The sequence below is a fragment of the Xenopus tropicalis genome, chromosome 5, assembly GCF_000004195.4.
Source record: "Xenopus tropicalis strain Nigerian chromosome 5, UCB_Xtro_10.0, whole genome shotgun sequence".
Lineage (NCBI taxonomy): Eukaryota > Metazoa > Chordata > Amphibia > Anura > Pipidae > Xenopus > Xenopus tropicalis.
The window spans coordinates 77,903,680-77,918,864 of record NC_030681.2 but is presented as its reverse complement, the minus strand read 5'-3'; the positions used below and the strand labels follow the sequence as shown (position 1 = coordinate 77,918,864).

Genomic DNA, 15,185 nt, shown 5'->3' with positions numbered 1-15,185 from the left:
TGGTGAGTTGTGTTAAATGACTTCAAATTTGTTTATTAAGAAAAGACCCATTACTATAAAATAGTGGTATATTCAACATCACCTCAGAGTTCCATGACCTATGTAAAAGTGCTCTGCCCATGGCATTGTGTCCTGAAACTACTTTGTAATCTCCGTACATTTAACAATTGGGGGTAAAAACCTTGCATAGTGAGTGAATGATTAGGAGATGACATGCAGCTTCCATAAGAGTGTTGCTTCACCCAAATGCTATTGAGCTACAACTTAAACATATTATCAAGGGTAAAGCATTCTTTGAGAAGTAGTTTAGCAACATCAGGCATGGATTATTAAGGTTACTATATATGATAAAAAATTTTCTACCTCTTTGGGGCAAGTGACTCACACAACGCAGGAGGATCCTCTATTGAGAATCTTGCCTGTCTGTGCACGCCTCTCTAAGTATTCTTTGTTCATCTAATCATCTTTAGATCTTTCATACCTAAACAAACCCTTCAGACCAAACTGGCAGCTTCTTTGCCTGTGTATGGGGCCCTTGTGTGTTCTACTAAATCAGCCAGATATTGATCAGGCATTTTCCTGAAAATCCTGTCAGGAGAGAACAGCATCAACAAGTTAATGAGCTTCTTTTTCTAATGGGTCTTCCTTGGCCCCCATTATGATCTGTTGGGGACCTGGGGGACAATTGGTTGATTCATCCTGAGCAACCAGTTAAAAGGGTAGTTTATTTTTAATCGAGTTCAAAATAGTGTTAATGGTTACAACATTTTATATTTTGGCAACAGCAGAGGCCTCCAAAGGGGATTACAGGAGACAATGGGCCACTTATCCTAAGCAGCGTTGCTTTCAAAATAGGTCCCAGATCTCGTTAGATTATAGTTTTTACCCCTGATACCATGTTGGTAATTTCTGGGAAATGCAGCCCAGCAGGATTTGAGTGAACCAATAATGTTGTGTATAGTTTATGTCTCTTTCAAGTCTGGTGAGTGTATTTACTTTGTAGCTGAACTATATTTATATATAGAAATTGTATCAACTTTTTATAAAACCAAAGAATACTAAATATTTTGTTTATACAAAAATATAATTCTGTATTTATATAACTTTATTCATTCACTGGATGATACAGTATGCTAATTACTATTGCATGTGCACATTCAGATAGACAGTCAAAGAGAATTCATTCAGAAGGTTTGGAGAAATGGACAGGAAGGAAGTGTCTCTGAGTTTGGACTTCCACTTAATATTAAAACAACACCTCTTGTCTCTCTTAACAACAGTAGGTAAGTTTACATATTAATATTGCCCTACTCTGTTTTCACAATCATAAACATCTTTTGCACATATAAGTTACATTTTTTAATTTGTGTTTCCAGTTCCGCACTGAAGAATATTTATCTGTTGGAGTTTCATCCTTCACTGGGACTGGCAAATCTTATTTCAAAAGCTGTGGACCATGTCTGTCATGAGTTTCAATATATAGCCCAAGCAAAGACTGCACATGAGGCCTCCAGTGTAGAGAAACATGTCCTACAGTTGGCATTGGATAAATGGGTAGCCCTGAGAGACCCTAAGTTATCATTCGATGCAAATATTCAGAAAGATGTATGTATATCTTTGTACTGCAAAATATGTCATTCTTGATGATTGTAATAAAGGGGTATATTTTTTATGCAGTCTTTGTATAACCAGAACCATACAGAATACTATATATAAAGGGTCATATTTACATTGATATAGCATTTTAAGAATCATTTTTTTTGGTGTAAAGTTATTTGCAGAGGTTTTGATTGAGGACCCTCTCGTGGTTAAAGACATCTGTCTGTCTGCCTTGGACTTAGCCGATGAAGATAAAAAGCATGGAAGAAGCAAACAGAATTTTATTCTGGAAACGTTTGCCAAGGTTCTTGAACTTGTTACAATTCGACATCGATTAATTGAGACTTCAGCAGAAACAGTGCAACTCTCTAGGTTAGTACAGTATAAACAACCAAAGCTCATCTTAATGACCCCATTTAACTAATCCAGGATGATGTAAAAGTCGCTTAGCCTGAACTAATCAACTAACCATAGAAACTTATCAGATATTTACTTTAAGCAGTTGATAAGAAATTGCTTCCTGCAGATTGGTTGGTATGGGTTACTAGACCTGGTGCAAACATTTTTCAAAGATATTAGGGAATGGGTATGGGTATGCCTTGGACCGATTCGGCAGCTTATCGGCCCGTGCAGGGGCAGAAACGAGGGGCCTGCCCGACCGATATCTAGCCTAAAATTGGCCAGATATCGATCGGGCAGGTTAGAAAATTAAGTTGGATCGGGGACCGCATCGGCTCGTTGATGCGGTCCCCGAACCGACTGCCCCATTGCCGCCCACATAATCCAATCATTTGGCCACAGGGCCAAACGATCGAATTATTTTTTTTTACCTAAACGCTCCCCGATATCGCCCACCCGCAACATCGCCAAGCGAGCGGATCTGCCCGTGTATGGGGACCTTTACACAGGTCTGTTTTTCAGCCTGTGTAAAAACCTAGATACAGCCCCTCCAGTTGTAACCACACTCTTTTGTGACTGCACCTAGAGTAGATTCTTCATCTCAGTGTGGCATTAACCTAACAACAAACAAAAACAAAAACTCTTGCAGACTACTCTTGGCATTTTATCCCTTTGTGTGCCACAGATCACAGAATCTATTACACAGAAGTGCCAGCTCTGTAGTGTCTACATTTCCAGGTTACATTTATCTTAATGGTAAAATGTGCTGCTTAGAAATGCGTGATGCCTGCTTCAGTCAGCAGGAAAAGCCTAAACTGTGTTGCCCCTTAATGTAGTAAAAGTATATAGGTGGGGTGATTAACCTAGACTGTATATGCAAGTGCAAGAGCTAAATTACAGCCTTAAAGGAACAGTAACACCAAAAAATTAAAGAGTTTTAAAGTAAATGTTAAACTAAAATAAAAACTATTGCCCTGTACTGGTAAAAGTTGTTTGTTTGCTACAGTAACACTACTATAGTTTATATAATAAGCTGGTGTGTAGCCCTGGGGGCAGCCATTCAAGCTAGAAAAAAGGAGAAAAGGCACAGGTTACATAGCAGATAACGGATAAGCTCTGTAGAATACAATAGTGTTTTATCTGTTATCTGCTAAGTGCCTGTGCCTTTTCTCCTTTGAATGGCTGCCCCCATGGCTACACAGCTGCATTCTTTATATAAACCATAGTAGTGTTTCTGAGGCAAACACACCAGTTGTACCAGTGCAGAGCAGCAGTGCATTATATTGGAATTTCTTTTATACACTTGAATGTTTTGGTGTTACTGTTCCTTTAAGTGCTCACTTGTGTGTGTAGGGTCTTGCTGTATTCCGCACACATCAGATTTGCAGTGATGGGACGGGTAGGGGGCACCCGTGTGCCTCTTCCACCTACCCCTCATCAATACAATGCTGCAGTCTATCACTTAGGGAAACTGACAGCTAAGTAAGGTGCAAAGTTTAAACATGGGCTTGAGATTTTTTTTGGCAATTAGCACCATGCCCTATTGTCATTAGCCTGACCTTGATGATTATACAAATGAAAATGTCTTCCTGTTCTCCATCATTGTAGTGGTGTTTAGTTTAACTGTACACAAAACAAACTGGTCTCCACCTTCTTTAACATGAACAATGATTCCAGGGCATATACCATGTTTGCAGAAGAGATGGGATTCAGTGAGTCTCACTTGTACCTGAGACCAGTACACTTTGAGTTTGCCTCTCATAAAGATACAGTGGAACAGCCCCCCCCAACTTTCATCACAGCAATTCTGGAAGATGACAGCTGCGTAGATAAGTGAGTCTAAGAAACAGTATATTTTTATTTCAGCTCTGATAACCCTCTCACAAATGTATTAATAAAAATGTATCAGATGTAATAAGAATGTATACTTAAATTTGCAAGATAAAGAATGGGGTAACATTTTGTCAGGCATGGTAATGTAAGAAATGAAGAAAAGGAGTAAAGATAAAATGGCTGCCAATAAGGGAATGGCCATTTCACATGAGGTGTTTTCTCTGTCGGTTTATCTACACCAGAGACAAAAACGCTGATCCACTTCCTTCTGCCCCAAAATCGATGTGAATTGACATGCATGAGGCAGCAGCCCCGATGCCCCCCCCCCCTCACACTCCTCACTTACAACTTTAGTGTTGGAGTGGGTCCAGAGGGGGCTATTTTGTTCTCTACACTAGCAGAGCCATTTTTCATTTAGAAAAAATTACATTTCAGCTCTTAAAGTTACCAGATGCGGATTTTAGCTGCCCCAGTAACTGGTCTCACCTTGCCTCATGGCAGAAGCGGCCTACCTAGTGCTGATCACCAGACAGGAGGTCAGCTTCCAGTACACATACTGGTTTAAAGGTAATGTGAAAGGGGAACAACTCTTATACAAGTTTTTCCACAACATGCCCTAGCTATTCAGAATAAGAGGTCCAAATTTTCTTACGCTTTCTGGCATAGACAGAGATCCTCTGTATTGAGCATATTCCTGGGCCTGGGGTGTCAAAAGGGAACACAGAAAACATGGCTCCATCAGTTTCTGAAGCAGAGTACCTTGGGCTAGTATTTAAGATACCAGTGGGCCCAGATCAGAGATCTCATTGGTGGGCTCCCACAGCACCTAGACATTTGTGATAGAACTATCGTGCTGAGTAGGTGTGCTGCCCTAAGCCAGGAGCCATGGGAGTTGATAAACCATAATCACAAAAGGGGACACCACAAGAAATAATGTATTTGCTAAATGTACTAGATTTTTATTCAAGATCCCATTTGAACATTTGTTCCAATAAAACATTGCCATTTCTGGGGCATGCTTCTATCAAGAGCTACACCAAATGAAAGCCTGATGGAGGGCCTCTTGTACTTGTGGGCCCTTGCCTATACATGAAATCTGTTCTGCAAATAACACTTATTTAAATAACCTTAATTTACTTTAACCTGTTCTTTTTGAAGATATTCTCCATCTGCCAATCTCCTTGCTATCCATGATGTGGATGATAACCAACTTGGAAAGTTTTCTTTTTGGACAAGGGAAGGAATATTACAGGTAACTAATCTGAATTTTAAGTGCAACTGCTGTTTTTAGAATGTTGCCCAGCCTATGCTTAAGTAGGCACTTTAATAGTCCTCACTCCACCACCTTTATCATATCTGGAAGTGCTGCAATCATACTTGGATCTGATCAGGCAGGAGTACACAATTAAAGTTTGAACTGCTCTTATGAGAGGTACAAGGGATCATTCAAGTCAGTGAAAATGCATGGCTCAAATTACCATATGTTTGCCCAAAATACTTTAATTTATTTAGAATTGATATAACTTCCATCATGTTGATGTGTGTAACTTCAGTAACAATTCCCTAAAAATGTGTAGTTTCCTTTACTAAAATGCAGAATAAGGTTAAAAGTTATCACATGCAACACAACATATTTGAGTTACGCCAGAACATTTGCATCCTTATGCTTCTTAAGTTTAAGTAAAATTAAATGTGTATCTGGTAATTATTATTACACTTTTTTATTTAGCTTTTTGTGTGTTTGAGGGTAATGTCCCATGGAGAGATTAATCACCCACAATAGATCTCCAAATCACCAGTGGAAAGGCCTACGTATCACTTCAATTTTCCAAAGTCGCACAAAGTTGCCTGAATGAGACAATTTTGCGCGACTTTGGAAAACCAAAGCAATGTGTAAGCCTTTCCACCGGTGATTTCCTTTGTTGCCGGTGGAAAGACATTTCGGAAAGGGTAGTTGTCCGCAGTTGCAGAGATCTGTCGCAGGTGACTAATCTCTCCATGGGACATTAGCCTTAGATGTGTTTTAAAAATCAGATGCAGCCATTTCCATCATAAGCGGAACAAAAAGAGATTAAAGTCTCATAACCCTATCATAAGAAACCTCACAGTGTGCTATTTAACTTCACAGATAATATTAATGTCTATGGCTATCAGTTTATACATTTTGATTTATAGATGCACCAGCTGATTTAAGCATTAAATAATATACTTTTTTGATCAGTACATGATTAACATTGGTTTTGTGTTTAATTATGGTTGAACTTTTTCATTGGTTTGAAGCTCCTCAAAAAATCTGGTATAGAGAATATGCAAGTGGTTCTCGCCTGTCAGCTCAGCCAGAGAAATGCTCTGTTAGCAGCAGTTCAACTCGGGTCTGTTTGCTACGTGGCTCCGGTTTCACTGACGAATATTGACTCCAAGGTCAGCTCAAAATATATGTGTCATTATCAGTACCATTTTTTAAAAACGCCTGTCTGTCGTACAGAACCCTCACCACACATACATACACCTGCTGCCATAAGCAAGTGCTGCACAACAGTTACTGGCATAGCTGACCACATAACTGTATTTTATATTTTATAAACATGATATGTGAGGGGGAAAGGAAAAGTTTGTTGGTTAATGAGGTATAGGTTACAGTGGCAGATTGGACCGATGGTTGCACGAAAGATCAAAAATCGCCACGCGTGTGGCCACCTTAAACAGCCAAGGTCAGGCTATTCCAGGATGCTTATCATATACATATTAATATGCATTACCTATTTAATTTATCAAACCAAATTATAGGGCCAATTTAAAAAAAAAAAAAAAAAAAAAAGATTAAAACAAAACAGCAAACAAAACAGCAAACAAAACTCAGAATGATAATGAATATCTCCTACTTTTTACCCTAGCTTTCTGTAGTAGCTGGCCCAGCTGATACAAGAGGATTTACCAGTGACAGTACATCTTACAGGAACCATACCATACATAGTGCAGTTATTTTACCTACACAGATTATTATGTCATTCTGGCATCATGATATTACCCTGTAACCAATCATTATGGGAGGGGACTTTTAGTTGGTTGACGATAGAAAAACATATTGAATCTTCCAGCTTCAGTTGCAGGAATAAAATAGAGAAGGGTTGCAGTACTAAGCTGGAATTTGCATTCAAACAAAATGTGGGTAAAATATAGTTAAGCAAAGTGGTTTGCACGACCATTATCATTTCAACCCTACATATGTTTTAGGATAGCTGTTCCTTGGTGCAAAGAAGAAAAAACTCTGAGGTTGAAAAAAATTCATGGGCATTAGTAGATAGAAAGATGTCTCTAATGGCTCTACCTCAACAAATGACAAATGGCCTTCCTTTGCAGTCCTTCAGAAACAAGAAAAGGTAATATATTTGCTAAAATTCAGTTAAGATTTCATTATGATTCATTTAAAGAATAAAAATGACTTTGTACATGTTAGGAATGCAACCAAATGGCAACATTCTTTATCAGCAATGAATAGCCAGGCTGCTCTGGACCATTGAAATTATTATTACAAAATTATTATTACAAAACAATTAGGCCGATGGCACAAGGGGGGATTTTCTGCCATCATCCAATTCAAGTGAGTGGGAGGTGGTAATGTTGGTTCCTGATGGTTCTGCACTGATTGCCTGTGTATCATTGCCCTTATAAAGGATATTGGGTTGCCTTTGTGGATTTTTTGTGCACTTCAGATTAAACCAAGTACAGTAACAACTACGGTACAAGCAGTGTTTTTTATCACCACTCTCACCACAGTGGTGGTGAAAAGCCTCTGTTTGCCTTTTACTTATGTTACACAGTGAGAGTGGCTGTGTGTTAAAGGAACAGTAACACCAAAAAATGAAAGTGTATAAAAGTAACTAAAATATAATGTGCTGCTGCCCTGCACTGGTAAAAGTTGTGTGTTTAATTCAGAAAGTCTACTATAATTTATATAAATAAGCTGCTATGTAGCCATGGAGGCAGCCATTCAAAGGAGAAAAGGCACAGGCACAAAGCAGATAACAGATAAAGCACTATTGTATTCTACAGAACTTATCTGTTATCTGCTATGTAACCTGTGCCTTTTCTCCTTTTTTCCAGCTTGAATGGCTGCCCCTGTGGCTACACAGCAGCTTATTATATAAATTATAGTAGTGTTACTGTAGCAAACACACCAGTTTTACCAGGGCAGGGCAACAGTGCATTAAATTTTTATCACTTTAAAGCTCTTTCATTTTTTGGTGTTACTGTTCCTTTAAGTACACAGGGCAGTGGCAGGTAGACCTCAGAACAAAGATATTCAATTGTTTTTGATTGGAGACACATCTGTTGCAACTTTGTGTGCTTGACACATGGAGCTTCTCACTGAGCGATGACAGGCAAACACTAGCATTTTGAGCAAAACTGGTCTCCACTTGAAAGCAATGCCGGTCAAAATGCCAACGTGCTATTAGCCTAAGATAATCAAGCTACTTGTTCTCAACATTTCCTCATAGGGAGAAAAGTTTATACGTTCACTGATCATCCTCAAATAATAACATTAAACAGGTATAACTGTTAGCATTGCAGAAAAAAATAACATATGTAAGGATACACTGTTATTCTGTCAGTTTTCACAATAATAAAACTAATGTGAGCAAGGATAAGGCTTCCCTGCAATTACTGTACAACTGTGGCCTTGAGTCCAAGCCAAGGAGATAAGTTATTTTAAACATTTCATTGTGTAATTCCACTATAGGAATGCCATGCAAAATAAATATTTAGAAGCACTTTTAGTCAGGAGCATGCTTTATAATCTTATGTATAGAAATGAGAATTAATTAAATTAAACTGATATTTACTCACCCTTCTCTACTTATATTATGTTCAACTGATGTAGATTAATTAAACATACCTGTACATTAAAGCAATACAATTTTCTTGCTGTTGGGGGATTACATTTGCTAATTGTTCACTTTTTTAATTTAAGAGATTTAAAAAATCAACCTAAATCCAGTCAGCCTCAACATTTAATGCATGCCATATTTTCCTGTAAGCTAGACAACAACAGACTAAAATTAATTAATTTTTTACTGTGTAAAAGTTTTTTCTGGCCTACATGGTAGAGTGCCGGTAATGGAAGCCAGTTTTGACCACTCCCCTATTTTAAACTGCACCCACTTCAAACCACACCAATTTAATCACAAGAGATTTTAAAACTACATTATGGCACATACAGGTATGGCATACCCCCCAACTGTCCCGCTTTTCACAGGACAATCCCGGTTAATCTGGACCTTAATGTAAATTGTCTTAAGGTGGCCAGACACGGGCCTATTCGGCCTTGGACCAATTCGGCAGCTTATCGGGCCATGTAGGGGAAACAACGACTGGCCTGCTCGACTGATATCTGGCCTGAAATCGGCCAGATATCGATCGGGCAGGTTAAAAAATTCAGTCAGATCGGGGACCACATCGGCTCGTTGATGCGGTCCCCGAACCATCTGCGTCTATTCCAGTCGTCATAATTCGATCGTTTGGCCCCAGGGCCAAACGACCAAATTAACCTAAATTCGCCCACCCGTAGGTGGGGATATCGGGAGTAGATCCGCTCGCTTGGCGACCTCACCAGGTGAGCGGATCTTTACATGTATGGCCTCCTTTAGACCTAATACAAACTTGTGGTATATTGTTTTATCCTCATTTAGTAGTTTTCTGTTTCCTTAGCTAATAGCTCGGCTTTTTACTGCTGCATTGTGTGTTGGCTGGAAAATAACAAGAAATGCTGAAAACTAGAATTGACCAGTGTTGGCTGTTCCCATCCAGGCTTCCAGAGGCGTTTGTGTCAATCCAGTTAGAAAAAGTGGGTCCCAGGGATGCCATGCTGAACATGTTTCTACAGAAAAAGCAAGCTATGGGCACTGCAATGAAAAATCCAGTGAGTCAGAGTTTAATTCATTTTTATTTCCCCTGTTAACTGTGGATTTAAAAAGCAATGTACGCTAGTGTTTATCTACTATTATTTTGTCTTTACAAACATGCACTGTATTAGAACACAGTCATAGAGGTTAATATGCAACACTTATCAGGATAATAATTATCTATTGGTCAAGCTTTTCTTTTAAATATACAGTATATAGGTCTCCTTTAAAGGTAACATTCCCCTTTAAATAAAGAATAACGTATGAGTCAGCTAATTGACTGCAAAAAAAAAAAACCTCTTTATTACATTTATATGAAAGCTGCTGTATTGCTTACTGCAGCTAGGATGTACTACCCTGGCCTTTTTGCTTGTTTTAGCTTTTCATTTTATGAAGCATTTAGACATCTGGAAAGTGTTACTATGGAAGAGCTTGGATGTTTAGATTTTAGGGTAGCAATCTGCAGTTGCTTTTTGTTTTGTCACCATGACATTTTTTCCTGAAAAGAAGTGGTGAAAAAACAGAGGCAGTTATCATGGATCCCTTACAATTGCAATGAGACATGACGCACTTGTACAAATGTCAGTGGAAAATGTTTGTATGTTTTTTAGTTGACCATTACGTAGGCGCCATTGTCCACTTGGAAAAAGATTATAATCCCCAGCATTTTTTATGATGACAGGTCCTGGTAATAGAAAGTAATTACCTCATGTAACACTACACTTGGGGCTTGTTAAAGTTAAAGATCTGTCTCATTTTATAGGATGTACTTTACTTTAAATGTTATTTGCAATGATCATTTAAAGCATATAGGAAATCATTTACTACAAATCTACCTGGAACAAATAAATCAGATCAGAGTTCTCTCCTCTCTGAACCCTTCTAAAACATGCTCTTTATTTTTTTTTTAAAATCAGTTGCATTAATATGAGTGGCCATATGGGAAATTACATTATAGTAATACACCTAGTGTATAGTTGAATATTACTGAGGTGCTTCTGCTGTAGCTAACAAATGTAGCTTTACCAAATGTAGTACGAAAGATAAGAAAGATAAAATAACTAGTGTGATCTGTGATCTTGATACTGCGGCAGATTTCTGCGTTGCCTTCTGCGTAGACAGTGCTTGGCAAGCTATGTATGTATATGAGAGTACTTATAAATATATATGATACCTTTAAGGTAATGGTATGGACACCTCTAGAATTATAGTAATGCTGGATCCCTGACATAAAATTACCCTCATTTGTTTTTTACATTTTACAAGTAACTTCAAACTAACATCAACTAACATCAAACTAAAAAACTCTTCTTTTTAGTATCAAATGGCAGTACATTCTCTTGTTCATTGTTTGCGGGCAAGGTTCAGCTGTTACAGACAGCAGCTATTCAGTAGATATGATAACTTTTTTGCCTGTTCTTTTTTGCTGTGGTGCTGGAATAAAAAAATGCAGGTGTCATTGCTATCCACCCCTTGTCTTCCACATCAACTAAGGGGTTAAAAGCCCTCCCCAGCTCTCCCCCATCTAACTAATTCAGGGCCCCAGGCTGCCCAGAGATAGCTTTATTCCCAGTGGCACCTCCCATCACCACAAATTCAGCTCCAGAATGGGTCAATGGGGACTCCATTGGGCAATTTTCTGGATTAATAAACAGAATCAGTTACCAGGAACAGCCTTGTGCTTTAAATGTACTTTTTACGAATAAGCTTTGTTATTCATCTAGGAAGAAGTTGAAAAAGTTAAAAGAGATCTTGTGACTAATTACTGTCAAAGGTTAGTTATTTTTAATCTATATGTTTTATAGCTTATTTTAAAAAGTATTTTGTTTGGACATATATTAACTTAATAAACTTCCTATTTACTTCCATATTGTGTCTAAAAAGGAGTATATAATAAGTAAAGCTTTTCATTCCCCTGTCCCTCGACTGAACTTTAGACAAAGTCGAGGGACAAGTTTATTTGTATAATATAGATGTTTTGTGTTTTTCAGCAAGCCCTTTGTCTAATTAAAATCTTGAATCTGGGCCATATTTTTCTAACATTGTTATGGAACCATTGATTTCAGTGAATCTATAATAATAGCTGGTATTTATTATCCTCCGTGATAATTTAGGACACGTCAGAATGGCTATTCTAAACTGATCAGTTGCTTCCAGGAACATCAAATCAAATAACATTGATACTGATTGGATCCCATGAAAAAAATTATTTACATGGAATTTACTGTTGAATTCTATACCTTGGGCCACTTATTATTTTGGGGTGCAAACAATGATAATTTTGATCAAATTTATAAAATTGGCCTATTGATTAGAAAAGTCAAAATTACTGCAAAGATCGAATGGCTAGGATCCTGAAGGATTATCTATTTACTCTTTAATAAATCTGCCACACTGTCTTTTTAGTATAGCAGTTTTTCAACATGTAAATACTCTAACTCATCTTGTAGGCTAAACAATCGAACATGCAACCACGCCCTTCGAGGACAGATCATTGCTTATTGCAACAGTTTAAAAAACCTGCTTGAAGAAGTGCCGGTCATCAAGAAATCATATTTCATTATAGGTCATCCTCAAAACAAAAAATCAGGCTTAAAGGAAGCGCCACAGGCAGACCCCAGGTATGCAATGTTATACAATGCAATTTTGGCAGGTTTGCAAAGCACCAATGTAAACAAAAAGAACAGAAATATTATACTTTTGTTTAATAAACTTGGTGTAGTTATTTCAGTGTTTGCCATTGTAAGGAAACTTTCTTTAAAAAAGAAGTATACTTACTTTATTATACTTTTGACCCATTTTGCTACAAAAATATTTTTCTCTGTCCTTAAGCACCAAGGCTTTTCATTGCAACTGACCAAGTTTATAGTATTAAATACATACCTTACCGGATAGGAAATAATTTGGAATAACTACCTAGCTAACACTATAACTGCATATGCACAGACTTCATATATTGAAATCTGTTGGCTAATGGTTGTTCAGTAGATGGAATATAATTAAATGAAGGACACAAATACTAATTTTTACACTCTTGTTTTAATTGCAGAACATTTAAGGAACGACCATATAGCTTGTTGACAGAAGATGGACAAACTTTCCTTAATTTATGGTACATCCCCTCACCAGCAGAGGTGCTAGTCATGTTTAAAGCGTTACCAGAAAAGGTGATGATAAAAACTTTTTGGGACTAGTCACTCTAGTCTGAAAGTTCATAAATATTGAATATTGCTGCATGGTTCATAATTTACCATCATGCATCTGGGTGAACCATGATTCACTTATGATAAAGTGCAACATAGCACAAAACATGTAAGGCTGTGTGTATCTTACAAGGAAATTTGAACTACTTTTGCTTTAACTATGCCAATGTACATGGGAACCTCTGGTTACTGAACCACAGAGGGAGCAGCGTCAGTCTGTTGTGCCCAGTGACCTTTCCAATTACCAGTGCTCTGTAACTAAACAACCTGTCAGTTATGTTTTGATAAACTTGAAAAAATGATTAAACTGCTGGGAATCTTAATTCCTCTTTTATAAATCTGCACATAAAGTAAAGTGTAAGGTTTGTGTAAAGGCCTGACAGTTGAAGCTCACCAGTAAAAACATTGATTTTGGTTCCCCAGACCTTCATCTTGAGGAGGTAATCCATACTCTATATATGGGAGGCGCTCACAGACCCTACAAATGTGCATCAATTAAAGAATCCTTTAATATAAAATAAAGTCAGGTACAAAATAGCCTTGTGTATTTTTGTGCACTAGTTAGTGAAAAAAATAGGCTTTGGTTTTTTCAAACAGGATCAAGAAAGACCAAAAGCAATTGATTGCAGAAAACACAAGTGATTTCAGGAACCTACTTGCCTTCGTTTTGTCCCACCAAAATCCTCAAGTGATGATAGATATGCTAAACAATGTTAAAAACATGAATATTGAATGTTTTTGCATAGCAGTGAAAATATGTGCTTCTTGTGGTCCCTGCAATATATTTTTTTTCTTACAAATATATAAAATATCATTTTAGATTGGAAATCCTATTCTAAATTCTCTTTACTTTTTGTATTGGTTGATGTTTTTTGCTTGAAATCTGTATGTTCCATCAGGGCTGCCATCTGACCCCCTCAAATGGCAGCCCTGAGCCCAGTCAGGGGGGACTGGTGAACAATGAATTCTGCTTCAGAAGGGGGCATCGTGAAAGTTACACATATTGCGTAAGATACATATAGAATTACCACATAACTTACACAATTTAAAGACTGACTTATTAGCACATTTTTAAAATTATTTTTATGAACTAATGCTGACTACCAACTATACTGAACCAATAAACTGACTGTTATTTAGTACATTCATTAATAGAACTCTTTATATGAACTGGTTATTATAGAGTAACATCAGCTGTTTATATTGTTGCACACACAAGAGGTGTGGCCAAAATTTTAGTACTGCGCACGTGTGTTTCCAGGGGCCCATATGAATAACTTAGATGGGGGCCACAAATTTTTTGATGGTGGCCCTGTGTTCAGTGTATACACGCCTTTATTGTACAGCACTGCGGAAACGTTGTCCCTTTGCAGTAATAATAATATTAATATAATAGGTTAAGTGCAAAGAACTCACACCATGTTTTTTTCCTGTTTTCCACTTTGTTTTCCCTCCTTAATGCAGTGGGAAATACACTCTGCTGTCACATGAAGATTTTGTGCTTGCTTCCATATACTGTATATGTATGGAATAACCTAGTGTCTATTGTAAAATATATATAATATGTCGTACATGATTACACTTTTCAGGGCTTTCTTTCTATCTAATATCATGGTTGATTATTTATCATGTACAGTACTAGATTTTCATTCTGATATTAACCAGAAGAACAGACTTTACATATTTATTTTGTTTTCTTTCACAGGCGGCATTCCGAGCACTCTACCAAACTCTGTACATTATTGCTGCTGTGCATGACATAGTATCCTATATATTTAGCTTTGCCCAGCTTGGAAATTTATGCAGCAATTACAGGCACTCAAAGCATAAGGCACTGGCTGCAGATTGGGGTGGAACAGAAGGCATTGGTAAAAAGACCGCTCTTTTTATTATATTTTACAGTGTTCTATGTGGGTGTGTGTGCTCATTACTTGTTGCCATTGATTTATGGTAGTTAAGGGAGAAAATAACAACTCTCCAGTCCAGCTTAACTCCTATCAGTTTGAAATGCAAAGCTGGCTATTGAAAATACCAGCCAACAGCAGGGCTGTTATTACATATTTACCAGCAATGTATTTGACAGTAAATTTGTCAACTAGTCAATCCGGCCCCAGCCCACCACATTTTTCCCAACCTAGCATCTTTATTATTCTTTATTCACCAAATCCCCTGCCAATTTCAGGCCTTGGGACACACCCTACCCCCTCAACATCACAGCTCTGCCCACTTGATGTCACAATACACCCCC

At 37.7% G+C, this 15,185-nt stretch overlaps 1 protein-coding gene across 2 annotated transcripts in view; it reads left to right on the top strand.

Annotated features, from left to right (window-relative positions):
* LOC100496491 overlaps nt 1–15,185 on the top strand; it is a 68,525-nt gene that overhangs the window by 22,847 nt on the left and 30,493 nt on the right. For both annotated transcript variants that reach the window (XM_031902020.1, XM_031902019.1), the window contains exons 18-29: nt 1,162–1,283; nt 1,377–1,605; nt 1,772–1,971; nt 3,676–3,831; nt 4,990–5,083; nt 6,112–6,252; nt 7,066–7,211; nt 9,640–9,751; nt 11,459–11,508; nt 12,185–12,355; nt 12,784–12,901; nt 14,643–14,805. In XM_031902020.1, coding sequence (XP_031757880.1) covers nt 1,162–1,283; nt 1,377–1,605; nt 1,772–1,971; nt 3,676–3,831; nt 4,990–5,083; nt 6,112–6,252; nt 7,066–7,211; nt 9,640–9,751; nt 11,459–11,508; nt 12,185–12,355; nt 12,784–12,901; nt 14,643–14,805 — 1,702 coding nt within the window. The remainder of the gene's footprint in view (nt 1–1,161; nt 1,284–1,376; nt 1,606–1,771; nt 1,972–3,675; nt 3,832–4,989; nt 5,084–6,111; nt 6,253–7,065; nt 7,212–9,639; nt 9,752–11,458; nt 11,509–12,184; nt 12,356–12,783; nt 12,902–14,642; nt 14,806–15,185) is intronic.